Below are 20,127 nucleotides of genomic sequence, written 5' to 3'. Positions count from 1 at the left end.
GAAAAAATCATGTACAATTATATCATACGATAAACATGTACGAAGCATACAAATATGATAAGAAATATATAGTAAATATTTTTCAATAAATTAGAGAGGGAATTTAGAATGCAGGAGACCACCAGCATGAGCGATTAGGCTGGAGATGGATGGCGGCCTCATAAAAAAAAAAGAATTGGCGACATAACTCTCTTGGGGTAAACTGAGTGATCAAGTGGGTGCAGTGCAAGTGCAGGTGCAATAAGCAGTTGCATGATAAAGAATAAAATAACTTAAAGATGAAGTTGAGTTCTGGTCATGCGATTGCATTGTGATAGAAACGGTGTGGAATCGACCAGAAAAGGTTGATCATCTAGCATAAAAGAATTTGTGTGTATTGCAAGGTTCTGGAATCATCAAAATGATAAGAAATTTGGCCAAGTCTTGGTAAAGTTACAAACACTGTACACAGAAAGATGTATATGGGACTACACGAACATGAGGCGTAAAAAACCTACCCCCCCCCCCCCAAGTTTTTTCGATGTTACACGACATATTTAGAATATGAAGGCATTTGAAGAGCCATGCTTTTCAGGGAACATGTCTGATGTTCTTCCACACTTGCATAATAAGAGTGATAAAGTTTACAAATTATTTTTCACCTCTTCCCAGAACTCAACCTTCTCTTTGAGTCACGGTTTTATTATACTACTTTAAAGAGTCTTTACGAAGCTCAGCTTTGGGTTGTTATTTTTACAATTGTCTTTTATCCCAAAAATTCAATCTTTTATTGAAAGCACGTATACAGCGAAAGCCACATGCAATCATGCAACAGCAGCTCATAGAACAATCAGGCCAAATTACAGTCCAACATGAAATGAGAAAAATCTAGCAGATAAATGTAAACCCAAAACACAATTTATGAGTTCAGTTCATCATTACAAAAAAAATCTCCAAATTTAGTTTTTTGGGGTGGGAAATTGAGCAAATACGGGATTTAAATAATTACGTCTCTGGCCATGATTTCAAATAACAGTATTTTTTGTGTTTGTATACACTATCACATGCTTTAACAGTCTCTATGGAGCTCAGCTTTGTTTTGTTTTTTTGTTTTTTTGTTTTTTCAATTGTCCTTATTCCCAAGAAACATACGACTGCATTGTTTCCATATCAATCATCACTATTTTGATTTGCCTATTGCCTACTGCATTTCATTGATTGCTGGGAAAGGAATATCACATTCATTTTTAAAACTGAAGTTAAGAGAAAAATTACATAGCAGACGATGTATTTAGAAGCACTAAATATCTTTAAAAATGGAATTAGTACGATAACAAAGGTATATGTACTGTGGCATTAGTCCATTAGTACATGAATATAAAGTTCATATGTAGCAGCAATTTTAGTAAACTGAAGTATGTACAAGTTGGCACTTAAAGCATTGCAGAGAGGGCAGCATGCGAATGAGGCAATCAGAGCATTTTTTTATTCAAATAATGATAATAATAATAATAATAATAATAATAATAATAATAATAATAATAATATTGGATCCTTATATAGCGCACGTATCGACCTTGCAAGGTCCTCAAGGCGCTCCAGCATTACCCTGCTATGCTAGGCTGCCGGTTTCGACGCTCACAGCATTTAAGGAATTCCTCCCTACCGGTATCATGTATCTGCATTAAATCTAGGGATAACCAGTTTTACTGGAACATAAACATTGCGAAACATCAAAACATGGAATTACGGATGGTTTGGTTTCATTGTCAATTCCTACAACCAACTGTATAATAAGATACCAATTCAAACTTGGACAAAAATCACCTCCAAACAAGTGAAGAACACACTATAAAAGAGCTACCTATCGATCTTATCTTGTCTTGTCTTCTTTGAGGAAAAACAAATTATTTGGTACAAATGAACAAAAACAAAGTCATGCACTTTGAGCATAGCTGATGAAAAACATAAAAAATACATCACTGTGACATACACACAGACAGACAAAATACAAACATTGCACCATCCTAACCTCCAAGATTATTATGATTACACCCCCCCCCCCCCCCCCCAACAAAAAAGAAGAAAATAAATTAAACAAAGAATTGGACGGTTTATACAACAATTTAAATAAGAAGCTTTAGAAAAAGGGGATACTGCTCAACACGTTAACATAATACTGTAAGCGATGATACAAGAATCAAGATGAGCTAATTAACTTGAATGATTTAGGCATTTTACCATCAGGGAACTATAAAACTACAGCTAGATACAAAAGTAAAAACAGACTAACACTAGGTGACGAGGAAAGATTCAGCAGCACGTGGCAGATCCAGGTTGTTACCCTGAAAGTCACCTTAACTCACATGCAACAATGGACAAAAAAGATACAACCCCTAATTTGAATTTCGAAAATCATTTTCACAAGAAAAAAATTCTTAAAGTTAAAATTTGTCGTGAAATAAATACTGGTAATGTCTTTATATTCATTTATATTGATATCAAGTGTTATTCATTTAATGTAAATGAATATGACTATAAAAACATTACCAGTAAATACTTCTGATCAAATTTTACCTTACAAAGTAATTAATTGCAAATTCTGTTCCACAAAAAGCAAATGTAACCCCTTTCCATCATGTACAGAAGAAACCCTGAACCTCATTGGTCAATGCACCCCTCTTATCAAATTATCAGAAGAAACCCTGAACCTCATTGGTCAATGAACCCCTCTTATCAAATCATCAGAAGAAAGCTCAAGTCTGATTGGCTCTCTTCTTTTAGTTTGTTAATGAAATGCACCAACATTGTTCTTGATTGGCAAATGGCAACTTTTTATCAAGTACATGTAAATGCAGAAATCTTGATAGTGATCGGCTTGTACGAACAACAACAACAACAAAAATGATCATGATAAGTTTTCCATTAAAACTTCTTGAAGAGATTAATTAAAGAGACACTGTTCCTGGTTTGCTTTAAGTGTCCCTTTAAACGAGTTACAACAGAAACCTTCGGTGTGGCTGGCTATTCAACTCTCTCACCATGCGAAACTACCTCTTACCAAGTACAGTCCCTTTTTAAAAAGTAAATGCAGCAACCTTGATCATGAACACATGTTAAAAAGTGACTGCAGAAAGCTCGTTTCTGATTGGCTATAGGTCTGCAGTTGATTGCCACATAGCCCTTGGCACCTGAGTATTGACCAATCACAGACGTTGTCTCAGCTCATTTGACATGGTTTTTTTGTCTAGGACGCGAGGTGATAGAGAAGGCATAGATGTTGAAGTGATCACTTAGCTGATTAACCTAAGAATAGATAAAGGGGAAAATGATAAAACGATATACGGTTACAAACGAGTCTTTATCCTACTCCAAAGCCATTCTGGCATAATGTGTCACATAAAAATAAACAGTGTCGTTTTGTCCATCTTTGCAGAATCAGAAATGATGATGCAGAAAAAACCTCAGTGGTTTTTTATCAATGATGACATGAAGTGTAATACACTTCACATTAGTAAAAACATGTGAAATTATTATAGGTAGGAAAACTCTGTTAGAGGGATGTACTCCAATGGAAGAAGAAGAAGGCTATTTTAATATTTTGTTAGAGAAAATAGAAATAAATAAATTTATAAGTAACAGAGCGAATGGGAAAGGACCTAGACAGATACATTATTAATATATTTAGCATACATTATATAGTTGCCAATTCGAAAATATATCACTTTCTTATTTTAATAAGATTTTGTTCAAACTTTCACTTCTCTTTTTCTCTGATTTTTTAAAACCTATTGAAGGATATTGAAACCAACTTGATATCAGGGCGGACTTCCCCTGTAAGGATCAGGGGGGTGTTTCACAAAGATCTTAAGTTGAGCTTATCTCTAAGTTGGACTGAACAGTTATGGAAAGCCGTTAGCATCTATGAAAATATTTTGTAAAAGTTATTTTAAAAGGCATAAAGGTTTAATTCAAATCATTCATATTTTCTATATCAAGGAGATTTCATGTTCTTGATGTAGAATTTATAAAAAGTCTAAAATACTTCAATTTTCGCTTTTTAATATATATTATTTTTAGACTACAAATGGCTCTCCATAATTTTGAAGTCCAACTTAGGGTTAAGTTCAACTTAAGAACTTTGTGAAACACCCCCTGGATTATATATACTCACCACTGTCACCAGGTAATGGAAATGCAGGAGTAGTATGATAGCAAACAGACCATGAAGAATGAGAACCTCGTGCTCTGCTATACCTAATACACACACTGCAACGGCTGCCCCTCCAAACAGCATCAAGAGAAAGTTGTTTAGACACGCTAAGGTATCAGACATCTGACTTATAATCAATCGCACCTAGAAAAGATAATAAACAGAAGATTGTAAATTGATTTATATGTTTATAAACAGAATATTGAGGTTCATCAAAAGATAACCAGCATCAATAGAAAGTTGTGTGCACACGCTAACATATCAGACATCTGACTTATAATCAATCGCACCTAGATAAGATAATATACAGAAGATTACATGATACATGTTTGCAAACACAATAAAAAGACCACTGAAAAAATATAAATTTAGGTAGGTTAGCTGAATGTACAGACACGAAGCATTTTACCGATAGGAATGTATTCGGCCAATCAACGTTCATCATGACTGTGCCATGGACCAGTTCTGGCCTGGTGGTAGAGTCGCTGCCCTGCAAGCAGTAGATGGCAGGTTCAAATCCCCCTGGTTCCATCATTTTTTTCTGACTTGTTTTAAATTACAATCGAGCACATGATCTTTATTTACTGGGTGCAAGCCAAAAATCTATTTACAAAAATTGAAACTTCTCCCAGAAAGCCTAACTTTTATCCCTGACAACTGTCACATTTATGACAAATGTGCCAACAGCCAATCAAATACATTGATTTCAGAAGCTTGTAACACTGGTTTGACTAACTCGTTACTGATAACAAGTTTTAGGAAACGGGGCCCTGGATAATTTTAACTGGGGCTCCCGGCCAAAATCTAACTAGTTCATCATTGCATGATCAAACATAGTCCTTCCAAGTTTTGTTAAAATCAGTTTAATGGCTCTCAAATTATTGCAGTAATGACAAGTGAGACAACTATATTCTCAGTTTGCTATACTCTTGTTATGAAATAAATATTTTGTTCCGATACATGTATCACATGTCTACTCTATTGCTCCAAAGCTTATACTTTTAGTACACTTTTGAAAGTGGTTACTTGAGAAATTATAATTTTGTGTAAGGGGTGTACTCAATTTTGTTTGATATTGTAGTCCATATGAGAATAGCTATCCCAGCTACAATAAGCTGCAAGCAGACAACATGCCTCGACTATCAGACCTGAATCCTTGATTCAATATTTGTTCATAAAGGACCTAGCATACATGTATCTCTTCCAGTGGGTCAAGTAGGTATAATCTTAGAGTAAGACCTACTTACATAGGACGTTCACACCTACAGACAAAGGTGAAATTTAAAATAGCAATCCAATTGGCAGTAAGTCTTGCAATTTTTTAGAATAATCGTGATAGTTGCCGGGCGCTGTTTATGTGAATGATATTGAGAATAAAAAATCAATTTATTGAATCCCAGGATCCCAAGCGCGCATATATGTACATCGTTGAGATTCAGGCATGCGCAGTTCGGACGTTCTTGCCGTCGAACAAGAACTCTCCGTGTGTGAATGGTCACCAAAAAAAAAAATCTTTGCATCGCGATCCTATTTGCACTAAATTGACATGTGTAAACGTTCGCAAAAAAAATTAATCTGACTTTGCATCACAATCCAAATTGCACTAATTGTGCTGTGTGAACATGCCGTATGTTACTATGATCCAGCATATCTACTCAAGTAGGTATAATCTTACTGTAAAACCTACTTACAGGGGATACTATGACCCCCTTCATACTTTGATTGACAGGTCCTATTATTAATACATGTAGCATGTCTCACAATATCTCTACAACATATCTCTACTTCTTCTTTATTTGTGCATACAAAGAAATTCTCCCTTATTCATTCAAATTTTTCTAAATGCAATAGACATTTATGGATGCTTCTTTCCTGGGGACCTAGTGACAAGTTATTCAATTAACCTGTTATACTTATTAACAATTGAATTACAATACTTGGAATCTAGTAAAACTGAAAGTGAATTGAATTGAATAGAAGTGCATCAAGATCGTTTTGTAAATCTACAATGTACTCACGACATCACTATCACATAACACAATTCAGGTCATTTACCTGACTTTGGTTTTTCAGAAGCTTTCACAAATTTTGAGAAAGGTTAAAGTTTAACCCGAAAAAATACATGCAGCAAAATACATGATCAGAACACACTTAATTATAATCGCATCCCCCCTAAAAAAGAGTTGCTCAACTCTAAAACAGACATCATTTACAATTCAAGCACCAAGTGTGATGTATATTGTTTCTGATACATGAATTGTGGTGGTGTTTATTTTACCTGACTGCTAAGAAAGCATAAATGCTTGTTAGTAAGCAACCAGACGGCCGACGGCTTTAGGTCCTCTCCGAGGGACCTGGTGATGAGGATTAATGCCTTACCAAAGGGCACTGGTGCATTGACTTGGTTTCGAACCCGGGTCACCAGATTACGAGACCACTGCTCTACCGACTGATCTATCGCGCCTCCTCTATAGGTTCATATCAGTGAAAAGTCTTGACTTACCGTTATATTTGAGAAGACAGTGGAGACAGCGAGTAGGTATATCCTGGTATGATACTCTAAGACATCAGTCGGTGAGAAGAGACCCCAGAAGGTTGAGATCCCAAAGAGAGCTAGCATGGAGATGAGAGGTGTCGCGGCTTCACTCAATGAACGCCTCTTCCCAGATCCAGTTTGGAATGACCTACATGTAAGAAATAATAATTATGATAATAATAATAATAATAATAATTGGATTTATATAGCACCTTTTTCCAAAGGATACAATTGTTGTTGTTGTTGTTCTTGGGTTTTAAGGCTGACCAGTCTAAAAAGATTATTTCTGCCTGGCTGTGCTGTTTTTTTTTAGTTGTTCATCACTGATGATTAGATGGCGCTGTTTCTTTTCCTCTTCAGTGGGTATCATGTATCACGTTTATTCGATGGTGCGGGCAATACTTTAGGTGTCGACCATGAACAGGGTGCGAGTATTTTTTTTATTAATAATAGGGGTTAACTGTGCAGGGGTTAACAAGGCACTGCTCTCTTAGACTATCAACAATTATAGAGGAGTTGTACAGGTTTTTTTATAAGAGTGTGGAAATAGAATTAGTACATATTATGTAGATTGTAATAATAATGGCTTCTTGTAAAGCACTCCTTATTCACTATTCAAGATAATTCTTAACAAGAAACCCTACTATTAGTGTTGTTAGCTACTAGTGCTCATATAATTCAAGGAATTCCTTCCTAATAGCAAAGGGGGTGCGAGGCACATTTGACATTCCCTTTGATCATTCAAAAAAGATCCACAACATTTTAATTTGGTAAAAATGAAGAAGGGGGGACTGGACAGGGGACAGGATATCATTTTGTTTTAATACTGTGATGTGTAGTGAATGTATTAACATTTTGGCTCAGCTGGGTGCCCCATGGATCTGCCATTGACTGGGCTTTTATCATTAATAATGGTCTGTTTTTTATGAAACTTTCAGATAATCTTTAATTGTACATCTGACATTGTATTCACTACCTCAGCACTATTTTTTCCATCTGAACAATGTTACCAAGATTATTCAGATATTATGCAGCAGAAGTTTATTAACATTAAGCATGACAATTTCTATAAATACATTAATTCTAAATAAAATTGATTTTCAAATTACCTGACTATATTGTAGATGCTTTGTGGTAATGAAAATACTACTGCACCAGCTGAGGAAATAGAAAAAACATACAAAAATCAAACAACTGTGAAAACTGACAATAATATAGGGTTCAACAATACAGTACACATATATACCTAGACTACACTCAGGATACCAATAAGGCCTTTAAAAAAAAGATGTTGTATTGCTTTATGCGACCGACCCAAAAATCTTGAAATCTATGGTTGGTTTTAACAAAAGAATTACTGTTTTTTTTAGAGAAAAAAAAATATTAAAGCATTCTAAACCGAGAAATATCAGTCCTAAGAGGGAGAAAAAAAGAAAAAAGATTTCTGACTGACCGACCCATGTTTTGGCACCTAAAGGGCAATACAATATCTTTTTTTTATAGGCCTAATAGTAAAACCAAAATGTAAACATGGGCCTGATGCACTTTAGTTTAATTCCCAATGCTTTTATCCATACCTCCAGCGAAACGTGTTAGTGAAGACTCTTCATTTATATAACAACTGACACTAATGCTTAAATACTGGAGTATGTATAACTCATAAATACTCCAGAGAATAATTATTACCCACATGTTACTGCAATGTAAGCCATCAAATACTTATCCTTTTTTTTAATATTTAAAAGTAAGATTTATTTAAAAGGGCGAAAACTCATTACAGGGCATATAATATTCCATTCTGTGGCCCGCACAAAAAATGATTGATCTTTGAAAATGATCGTTCATAACAGAAAAGATGGGAATGGTAAGCAAATACAGGTAGAGCATACCTGTATATCATTCTCCATTCAAAGTGTTCTACCTAGTATACAGTGTATAATGCATGTGGTAAAATATCAAAAATTTCTGATTTAAATTCCAGAAAATATAAGCCTATGTTATAACCAAATCATAGACATTTTTTGTATCCAACTCAAAAGAAGCATTGATCAAATGCCAGCAATAATAATGCAAAAAGGACAAATGAAATACTTCTAAGCAAAGATAACCAAGCATGGTCATTTGAAGCAGTCATTTAAAGGTACTATGTCCCTTTTGCAGCCAACCTCAAATTCTGTAGAACTTTGCAGGAATTATGAATATGTCATGTATGTCCTATCTGTGAAATTTAAACGTTAGCAGTGTCCTCATATTCAAATTATGCAAGGAAACCTGTTTACTTGCTAGACTTCACTGTCAGACACTATTGAGTGACTGACTGGCTTTTTTTCTTCTTTGGTAATAACATACATGAAAAGAGTTGTAAAGGGTCCATGAGCATTTGTCTAAATCAATAACCCACTTCTTGTGATGGCCAAGATTAAACTGATTGAATGTTTGCGCAGCATAAAACGTATGACCATTCGGTACAATTGCCTGAAAATCAAGACTATTACTTTTGGGCTCTATAGCCCTAAAGTCGATTTGACAACTAATAGTCATTATTTTCCCACTTGAAGACATTTTCAAGCCCCACCTTTTTTAGGGAAGTTCTAAATTTATAAGTATTATCTTTCAAATGCAGTTGGAATTTAACTTTTTCATTTTTTTGGCCTGCAAATGGGACATTTAAGTACCTTTAAGCTTTTATAGAGCACTTTCACATCCCTGCTCACCACCAATAATTCCTTTCTTAGCCATCTGCAATCTTTTATGAAATAAGCCACAAATATCTAGATTTCATTCATTCTGGTTTCATTCATCATGTAACATTTTCCCTAAGAATGATATACATATACATGTACAATGTACATGCATATAACCTTGTCCATCCTTTTTATCCTACAATCATGCAAAAAATATAAATGAATATGGTCTGCATCACTCACTGAGAAAGAAATCAAAATAATCAGTTTCCCTTTTCCAATTTTTTGCTCAGTTGACCAAGTTGCCCCTATTTTTCCTTTTTCACATTATATACTCTTATCCAGGTTATTCCTATTTTATGTGTGTGGAGTCAATTAGCCATTGTACCAATGGGTGAATTTGGCATCCCAAGTAATTGTCTACATTCAATATTGCACATGCCTACTTGCAACCAATATAAAGAAATTAACCCATTCACGATGGGAATCAGGTGGTTCATGTAAGCTTATGGGAATGAATGAATTTGGTAATCAATTGGTTTAAAGGGTGACTAAATTACAAATTCATGTTGATTTTTGTTGGTTCTGCAAAGATGTATACATCACATATCTTTTGACTTTTTGATGTACATTTATGTCATATATTTTATTTTTATTTGTTTCTATTACTTTTGTTAAGCTAAGCTCCATCCCTAACAAAACAATCTCTAAAAGCAAATGACTTTTGTGACATCATCATGCCAGTCATTCATCAGTCAGCTAATGTAGAGTATGCCTATAGATACATTTAAACAAACAAACTTGGTGAATACCTGTCTAAAATAAAGTGCCTAGATTTTGACTTAAAAACATTTAACAAAACTGCTTGTTTAATATCTGAAGAAAGAGAGTTCCAGATTTGGGGTCCTTGAAATAATATTGAGTTTTTAAAAGATGAGAGCCTCGGTTTGGGTAAATGAAAATCATTAGCATTTCTTGTATTGTATCCATGATATTCATTATTGAACTGAAAGAATGTTTTAATATAGTCTGGCAATAGGTGATTGTTACATAAGTACATAAATATAAGTACCTGAAATACATACATATCATGAAATTTCAAAACTCCTGATTCAATAAATAGAGGGTTGGTATGGGCAAGGTAAGGTGCATGAGACATATTTCGTATTGCACGTTTTTGTAAAATAAACAATCTATCAATGTGCTTATTACTTGCATTACCCCAGACAAGAATACCATAATTAAGGTACGGATATATATGAGCAAATAAATTGAAATTGAAAATTGAAAATAGATGAACATTGATGTAACCCTTCCATCAACTGACCACCTGTTCACAAAAGCATTGTATGTTTTTTATACAATGCCCACTCACAAAATTCCATTCAGTTTCCACAGTTGCAACAGAAATCCCCAAGCAACACCATGAAAAGAAGGGTTTCAAATGGGCTAATATGTGAAAACATGCAATGCTAATGCAATAAGGTACTCAGTGGGTTAGGACATACCACTCAGTGAAAAAATACATGGGGGCTCTGGGCGAATTAGCCCCCAAAATGCCCAAAATGCCCAAAAGAGCCCCCGAAAGTCATAAAAGAGCCCCAAAATTTGCATAGAGTGCAATGCAAAACAAATTAAAGAGTGTTATATTCATGCAAGCAAGGCTGAAAGGAAGCCCCCCCCCCCCCCCACCAAAAAAAAAAAAAAAAAAAAAAAATAATAATAATAATAATAATATTAATAATAAATAAATAAATAAATTTTTAAAAAATAAGTATTTTTTCCCCTGATACCACTTCTTTTGTTCATGTTTACACTGTATCTAGTAAGGTACAGCTGTATTGCCTCAACACTAATTTACAATGAGATGGGAAAATTCTTTTAGCTAGGCCAGGAGCCAGGAAACCGGGGAAAAAAGAACTGACAACAGCTTACCACATGTTAAGATTGAAAAGAAACAGAAGAATGTGTTTCTTTCTGTTTCTAAAGGGGAAAGAATAGGAACACATTGTAAATGCAGTCAAATGTTTAAAGGTAAAGACCAGTATTGGAAACGCCCCAATTTCAAAAAATGAAATAGAAGCTCTTATTACCAATCATGTGAAAGAATATGTTTTGAATAATACATGATGATAAAAATGTTGACGGGAAACCGCCTACTAATTGATATATTTGGTAAATTAGTATACCTCTTGCCTGTTGAGAGATACAAATGCACGTGTCGCGCACGTGTGTGTAGTCCCATATACATCTTTCTGTGTACAGTGATTCTAACTTCATGAAGACTTGGCCAAATTTCTTATCATTTTGATGATTCCAGAACCTTGCAGTACATCTATTGCTAGATGATCAACCTTTTCTGATCGATTTCACAATGTTTCTTTCACAATGCAATTGCATGACCATAACTGGTCTTTACCTTTAAGTTTAGAGGAAAATAAATGCCTTCAAATTGAAAATTTCCAAGAAATAGAAATACACTGTATCTGTGTATAAAAGTGAAAATCTAGAAGATGCTACAAAAGTAACGAGATTAGTTCCTTAATGTGTTCAGTATGTTGTATCTTATAAATAAAATCAAACTAAATCCAAATTAGTATGATTTCACTCTCCTACTTGTAGCTACTTGCTCCCTCTACATTATAGAAAACCTCCCCAATTGGTGCCTGTTGGTCCCCCATGATCCTTATTTTTGGTGGTTTACCGCATTGTGTGCAAAGAGAAACATGATGTGCTTCACATAGGGATCCCTGAGGCACACAGTAAATAGCTCTTCCTTTTACTATTCATTGACAACAGCTTTGCTGCAGTTGGTATTTTTGGTGGTTTACCGCATTGTGTGTAAAGAGGGCTTTAGGTTAGTCTCTTTGATTGATCAGAAATAGTGCTGTAGTCAAACGTTTAACTGTCCGGTATCCGACCGCCCATGGCGGATTCCGTTTTCAATTGGACGGTTTTGTTTTCCTGTTTTTTTTTTTTGTTTTTTTTTTTAAGTTTCGATTTATGCCCCTCCACCTGGCACTATGCCTGGCAATGTCTCCCAGCTCAGTAATCGGTGTGATGACTTACCACTTGGAAACTAGAACAACACTCCAATTTGTCTGTCATCTTGGTTTGAAAGTAATCTTTGTAATAGATCTCAATATATATTCATCCAAGTTTAACACATGGTGTACCACAAGGTTCTATCCTAGGTCCTCTACTGTTTTTAATTTACATTAATGATCTTACACATTATTCTAAAACGACATTGTTACTATTATTTGTGACTAGTTCACAAGCACAAATCGGCGCCTTCAGTTAAATAACCTTGCAGTCCTTCCCGCTTTTTCACACGGCCAACAAAAACAACAACCAAAAAAAAACCAAATTTTTTTTTTAATTTTTTTTTTATATAAATCGTTTAACCCGAAAACCGTCCGGTTTTGACTGGCGGTTAAACGGAATTGGAGATATTCGTGATGTTACAGCACTAATCAGAAATGACATACTTACCACATACTAGCCCAAGAAAGAAGTAGTTGAACTGAATTCCATAAGGAAGGGTAATTTTCCAGACTTCAAAGCCAAACGTCCCAGTCAACAGGTAGACTATAACAATGGACTACAGGGAATAACAAAATATAAAGTCTTTTACTAAACTTTGTTTTCAAATGATATCAATAAACAATGATAAAAATAATAATGATAATAATAATTCAAAAAAGTAATAATAGTAAAACAACCACAACAACAGTAGCAACAACCATATAAATAACAAAAAAGAAGCAGAAGGAGACGGAGGAGCACGAGCAGATGGAGAAAGAAAAGATAACTTACCACCTGACTAAAGTCATAGCTCCAGGGCAGAAAGAGAACACCAGTCAGGTACTTTTCCCAATGAGAGACGAAGAAGCATCCGATAACATGCCATTGTACCGCAAAGAATATCCAGCTAGAGCCTCCATAATCATCCATCCCCTTCCCAAAGATGGAGAAGAGTCCGAGAGGCATGAGAGCACACAGGATGCTGTCGCTTCCATGGTCAAACAGCTCCCCCAGTGGCGTGCTTGAGCCAGTTCTCCGAGCTTGCTTTCCATCTGTACCATCTGGCGATCAAGAAGGTAGATGTTGAATGTTAAATGATGTATCCAATATTATTAAAGCTAGGGTCACAAAGTTTTGTACGAATCTCCGTTTTTCCATGGTCTTCCCAAATTTTCATGGTCTAAAAATTGTTTGTACGGTGTTCGTAGTGGTTCGTAATGGCATTTGTGACTGAGGCTAATGATGTTCATAATTGAACTTTACACATACATACACATATGTACACATACATGCACCTGTAGCTGTCAATCAGTATCCATACTATCAGTCAGTTTCCATTTTTCAAAACAGAGATTATACACTGTTCATGCTGTTCAGGTAATTGTTATGGAAAATTGCGCTTAGAGACATCGTACAGGTTTGTAGATGTATTAAGGGCTATACAAAAGTGGAATATTAATATTATTATTATGATTATTATATAAAAGCATTTTCATTGTTACCTAACGTATGTCCCAGGAACTGGCAGACAGCAGCTACATACCAGACCCAATTAGGAATGGTTGGGTACTCAGCCTTGGTCCTGTTACCACTGTAGTAGTCCCAGTCATAATAGGCCAGGAGCAGGAATAAGTAGACTTGGAACAGGAACCCAACAAAGGTTAGTAGGTTTGGAGCCAACCACATAGGATAGAACTGACAAAAATAAGGAACAAAAACAAGCTTTTTACCATTGAAAAAAAATTGCACAATTAAAGATGAGTCGTGTAATGGTCACGTTATTCTATTGTGAAAGGAAGCTAGAAAATGTCTTGCAGTTACTCGGTTGATTCCTGTAATTAGTGTATGTTAAAACGCTTTTTTTAGGCACCATCAAATTATAACAAATTTACTTAATCTTATTGGAATCATAAACAATGAAATGCACTGGATTCACAAACAAAAAATATATGCCCTGCCGATTTCAAATTAGGATCAAATTTCTTTTGAAACAGCTCTACCTCTTAAATTTAATCTTGAGTATTATGCATAGCCATTGGACATTCCTCATAGCAATAGTGTCTTACTCTTAAAGATAAACTTTAGTGCAGCGGTTTAGCAAGAAAATTGTGCACTTTTTGATAAAAGCATGAAACTTCTAGCATAGTTAGTTTAGACCATAAGATTTATTTTCAGATGTGGAGGGAAGTCAGATTTGACCTCTGATGACCCTGAGAGGTCAAATCCAAAATGGCCGCCAGTCCGTATGGTCTAATGTACAAACACGCTTAACTTTTGAACCAAATAGTCCAGAAAAACGTTTAAGGTGTCATTTCCAACTAACTTGGGGATGCCAATTCATTTGGTAATACTTTTGAGATCGCCTGAAGTCAGGGTTTTGCATTTAGGTCAAGGTCAAGGTCAAAATTGACTTAAAATAGCAAGTTTTGAATGGTTACAAATGAGATTTGTCATTTGTTCTCAAATTTCTTTAGGAATGGTTCCCCTGCATAGTCCTCCACCTTAATCCTTTTCAGGTAGTTTATTTCACATTTTGTTTTGACCTCTAATGACCCTAAAAGGTCAAATCCAAAATGGCCGCCAGTCCGCATGGTCTAATGTACAAACGCGGTAACTTTTGAACCAAATAGTCCAGAAAAACGTTTAAGGTGTCATTTCCAACTAAATTGGGGATGCCAATTCATTTGGTAATACTTTTGAGATCGCCAGAACTCAGGGTGTTGCATTTAGGTCAAGGTCAAGGTCAAAATTGTCCAAATATAGCAAGTTTTGAATGGTTACTAAAGGTTAAATCCCCATTTTGTTCTCCCCTATGTTCTCAAATTTATTAAGGAATGGTTCCCCTGCAGAGTCCTCCACCTTAACCCTTTTCAGTTAGTTTATTTCACAGTTTGATGTGACCTCAGATGACCATGAGAGGTCAAATCCAAAATGGCCGCCAGTCCGCATGGCCAATGTACAAACGTGGTAACTTTTGAACCAAATAGTCTAGAAAAACGTTTAACCTAGGTGTCATTTCCAACTAACTTGGGGATGCCAATTCATTACGCAATACTTTGAGATCACCAGAACTCAGGGATTTGCAATAAGGTCAAGTTCAAGGTCATATTAGGCCAACAAAAGTGATGTTTTCTTTTTTAAAATAAACTTTGCCTCTATTTTGACACTTAAGGGGTCATTATTTTAAAAAAATCAATAAAAGACCCGTGTACCACCACTTTGACTATCCAGGGCCAACGGGGGCTCAGGGCGAATTTGCCCCCGAAATGCCTAAAACAGCCCCCGAAAATCAGAAAAGAGCCCCAGTAAATTTGCATAGAGTTCAATGCAAAACAAATTTTAGAGTGTTATTTTTATGAAGGCAAGCTTGAAAAGTAGCCCCCGAAAAATAAATATTAATTTTTTCCCTGCCATATTTTATAGAGCTGCTTATCGGCTGGTTCTGTGCTTACGTATGAGTTTCTACTTCATAGCACTGCTAACCGTAAGCACACGAAAATGCATTAACCTTACGCTGCTTACTGGACGAAAATTAATTTTGTAACAATGCAAATCCATTGTGAACGCACAAGCTGGACGCCTTGTTTTCTTGCTAACCAAATTTGTCTGCTACAGTTGTAGCACGAAAATTTGATTACCGGTAAGCAGCTTTAAGAAATTGGGCCCAGAAGACCAAAAAAGCTATTCCAAATACGACCTAAAACCTGTTCATTACCCCATGAATTTAGCACTATCCACAACTTATGAATTATCCTAATGGTAACGATCAAAATCTAACAGTCTCCAGAACAAAAGCACAGTTCAGTGCATCCTTTCTTGCAGCGACAGTGAATTATTCATGGCACAATTTTGATGCTTCCGGGAGAGTGATCCAAAGAGGCTGCCACCCAGTTGTTTCGTTTGTCCAGCCCAAGTCAGATGGCTCTGGCATCTCTGGATTCTTGGCCAATATCTGGTTCCAACAATTGGCCTGGTAGCAAGTGCGCTTGATGTGCAGCTTGAGTGCTGTCTGGGTTGGAGGAAAGTTCTCCAGGTTTCTAGACTTCTGTGCGAAGAGCTGTTTCCTGGCATCATTCACTACCATGCTCTCACTGGTTCGGTCGTATCAGCACCACAAATCGCTCTGGCAGTAACATTGATCCTTCACTGACCTCCCTAGGCATGCACAGGAGTTCACTGAAGGAATCATTCACTTCTGGGAAAGACTTCTAAGTTATTCCTCTGGATGCAGAAACAGTCTGACACCCGGTGAACGCATGAAAGATTGGGAGAGTCATACATTGTGTCGGACTCATGGTGGCAACCATCATGATTTTGTGAAAAGCTATGTACCGAAAGCTTGATCTGACACCAAAAGCAATCCACAGCATCAGGAGCTGTCTTGCTGAATGAAGCCTCGGCCAGTTCAACCGCATCAGTACCACCAGTACGTATGGTTACCCTTTTACACCCATGGGGCAAGGCCTGCCAAGACAGTGTGACTCAGCAGGAGAGCAGAGTACTCCACTTCCATCTGTTGCATATTATACAGTTCCTTGCCCTGTGGTAGAGGAAGATGAACGACATGACATGAAATCCAACTATTCGGGTTTGTTCTCATTGACTCGAAAGAAGTCCTTCCAGCTTTCTGGCAGCACAGTAGAAAGAGCCACCCTTTTCCTGGTGCCCTTTCCTGCCTTCTTGAGGCTTAAGTGCTGCAGTGCTGCAAGCTGTGCCTACTGTTTTAACATAACCTTCGCCGGCTGCCGACTGAAAAATGGCAACTTGTTCGTATGAAGTGTTTGTGTGACAGGTGTCGTACACTGCCAATGACTAGTAGGTCTTGACTTTGTTCTAGAAATGGATTCCCCATCTCTTTCAGTACTGTCAGAAGTTCCCATCCCTCAAGAATGCTGCCTGCACTCCAGGTTGCTGCATGGTCATGGTGATGTTGTCTAGTGTTAGCAGAACCGTTATTTTGCTTTATGGCCTGTTCCTCAAACTCTGTAGTGATCCTTTAAATTACTTACAGGCCTCGAATTACATCAAATTTGGGTCAAGGCCACTTTTTTGAGAGGGCACAAATCCACTGAAAGGGGCACAAATCTATCCTAAGGGGCACTAAGGCCAACGTGGAAAGTGCGCGTAAAATCACCGGACACCGTTGTTTTCAAGGTGGGGGGGGGGGGATATGTGCACCCAGGGGCGGATCCAGGATTTCTTCCTTAGGGGGGGGGGGCCCACTTTTTTTTTTTGTCTCAAAAAAACGACTCAGCCAGCCGCTGAATAAGCGGGGGGGGGGGCGGGGTAAGAGGACACTTTTTTTTGTTTTTTGGTCTCGAAATTTGAAAATTTGACATTTTGTTCGCTTTGGGGAGGGGGTGAGGTCACCTTTTTTAGATCAGCCATTGGCATAATTTGTGTGTGTGTGTGTGTGTGTTTCATTTAAAAAAAAAAAAAAAGGGGGGAGGTTGCTCCAAAATACAGACATAAAAAAAACCGAGGGGGGGGGGTTTAACGCCCCCCCCCCCTGCATACGTGCCTGCTCGTCTGAATACAGTTCCCCTCCGCGCAAAGCGCGGAAGCTTTTACGTTTCATTAAATCATTAGAGAAAGAAGACGATTCGTTGTCCCGTTCTCGACTCTTAATCCTCGTCTGAATTCAGTTCTCCCCCCCCCCCATCCGCGCGCGCAAAGCGCGAAAGCTTTTACGTTTTATTAAATCATTAGAGAAAGAAGACAATTCGTTGTATCGTTCTCGACTCTTAATCCTTGTCTAAATTCAGTTACCCCACCTCCTGCGCGATCGAAGCGCGGAAGCTTTGACATTTAATTTAATTATTAGAGAAACAAGACGATTCGTTTTACCGTTCTCGAAAATAATCCTCGCCTGCATGAATACAGTTTTCCCCTTCCCGCGCAAAGCGCGGAAGCTTTTATGTTTCATTAAATCATTAGAGAAAGAAGACGATTCGTTGTACCGTTCTCGACTCTTAATCCTTGTCTGAATTTCAAAAATGTTTTTTGTCTGCTCCTTTTTCTTCATACGTCCTCTTCCTTTTCTCTCCTCTCTTTTTTTGGCTTTTTTTGGGGGGCGCCCCCACTGCCCCCCCCCCCCCGGCTACGTGCCTGCGGTCAGATGAACATCTTTTGATACCTTGTTCGCCCCGGAAACTCATGGGTTGAAGGCAAATTAAGGTCAGATAAGCATTCAGGGGCCCGCCTCAGGGCCCCTGGTGGAGTCGAGGGTGCGGAAACCCCTGAATTTCAGGGGTTTCAGGCATTTGATTACGGTCAGATGAACATATTTTTATACCTTATTTGTGACACTGGCAGGATACTGATTGGCGTGAGGTCCAGCGGGCGGAGCCCCCAGAAGCCCATGGGTTTAAAGCATTACATTACCGTCAGATTAGCATCCAGTGGGGTCCAGGGGGCAGAGCCCCCGGAAGCTCAGGGGTTTAAGCATTTGATTACGGTCAGATGAACATGTTTTTATACTTTGTTTGTGACACTGGCAGGACACTGATTGGCGTGAGGTCCAGCGGGCGGAGCCCCCAGAAGATCAAGGGTTTTAGGCACTAAATTGCAGTCAGATGAGTATCAAGAGGCCTGCCAAAGGGCCCTTGGTTGGGTCCCGGGGGCAGAGCCCACGGAAGCTCAGGGGTTTTAGGCATTTAATTACGATCGGATGAGCAATTTTTGATACTTTATTTTGTTGAGAAACTGGTAGTTAACTATTTTTTCTTTCTTGCTCTCTTTCTTTCTATTTCTCTTTAAAATGCTTTTCAAAAAAAATTTGGGGGGGGGGGGGAGCTGGAGAGGGGGGGGGGGGGAGTTTCCCCCTTTGACGTTTCATTGAATTATTAGAGAAAGAGATTATTAGATTCGTTGTACCGTTCTTGACTCTTTATCCTTTTCTGAATTCCAAGGGAAGCGCGGAAGCTTACGTTTTTAATAAATTATTAGGGAAAGAAGACGATTCGTCTCGATCTCGACTACAGGTATTATCCTTTTCTGAACTCAATTCACACCCCTCCCGCGCAATGGGCGGAAGCTATGACGTTTTAATTAAAACGTATGGGAAAGAAGACGATTCTTTGTACCATTATCTCGACTCTTAATCCTTTTCTGATTTAATTCCAGACCCTCCTCCCGAGAAAAATCCAAGTTTTTCACTGATTAAAAACTGTGAAAACGCACCAAAAAAGGTCACAACGCGAAGTAAAAATGTTGAACCAACGATGGGTAAACAAAACTTCCCGATATTGATTGGTTCAAATAAAAAGGATGGATTGAAAAACTTAGCCTGAGTCATTACGTTTTATGTGCCAAACGTTTCAGTCATTTGGATGAAGACATTCTTTCATATCTCCGTATCGGCAATTAAGTCCCGCCAATTAATTTAGGAGTTCCATAGTGGTAATTAAGTCTTGCCAATAATTATTGTTTTAGATCTCCGTAGGGGCAACAAAGTCTTGCCGATTATCATTGTTTTAGATCTCCGTAGGGGCAACAAAGCCTTGCTGGTAATTATTGTTTTTAGAGCTCCGTAGGGGCAACAAAACCTTCCAGTAATTGTTGTTTTTAGAGCTCCGGAGGGGCAACAAAACCTTGCCGACTATTATTGTTTTTAGAGCTCCGTAGGGGCAACAAAACCTTGCCGACTTTCATTGTATTTAGAGCTCCGGAGGGGCAACAAAACCTTC

The 20,127-nt window shown here is 37.4% G+C and overlaps 1 protein-coding gene across 2 annotated transcripts in view; it reads right to left on the bottom strand.

Moving 5' to 3' along the window:
- Positions 1-743: 743 nt before the first annotated feature.
- Positions 744-20,127, bottom strand: part of LOC583967 (ethanolaminephosphotransferase 1) — a 26,297-nt gene continuing 6,913 nt past the window's right edge. The window contains exons 3-10 of one of the 2 annotated variants that reach the window (XR_004063829.1): positions 13,942-14,134; positions 13,232-13,500; positions 12,908-13,016; positions 7,838-7,886; positions 6,696-6,876; positions 4,154-4,336; positions 2,691-3,285; positions 744-2,639 (exon numbers count right to left, since the gene is read on the bottom strand). Coding sequence is in view for 1 of the 2 variants with exons in the window: in XM_030983450.1 (XP_030839310.1) it covers positions 3,205-3,285; positions 4,154-4,336; positions 6,696-6,876; positions 7,838-7,886; positions 12,908-13,016; positions 13,232-13,500; positions 13,942-14,134 (1,065 nt within the window). In the remaining variant the exon portion in view is untranslated. Of the gene's footprint in view, positions 3,286-4,153; positions 4,337-6,695; positions 6,877-7,837; positions 7,887-12,907; positions 13,017-13,231; positions 13,501-13,941; positions 14,135-20,127 lie in introns of both variants that reach the window. The other variant, XM_030983450.1, reaches the window with a different exon arrangement.

Source organism: Strongylocentrotus purpuratus, unplaced genomic scaffold (genome assembly GCF_000002235.5).
Source record: "Strongylocentrotus purpuratus isolate Spur 01 unplaced genomic scaffold, Spur_5.0 spur5_scaffold_13, whole genome shotgun sequence".
NCBI lineage: Eukaryota > Metazoa > Echinodermata > Echinoidea > Camarodonta > Strongylocentrotidae > Strongylocentrotus > Strongylocentrotus purpuratus.
Note: the sequence above shows the minus strand (reverse complement) of the source record. Positions and strands in the feature narration are given on the sequence as shown.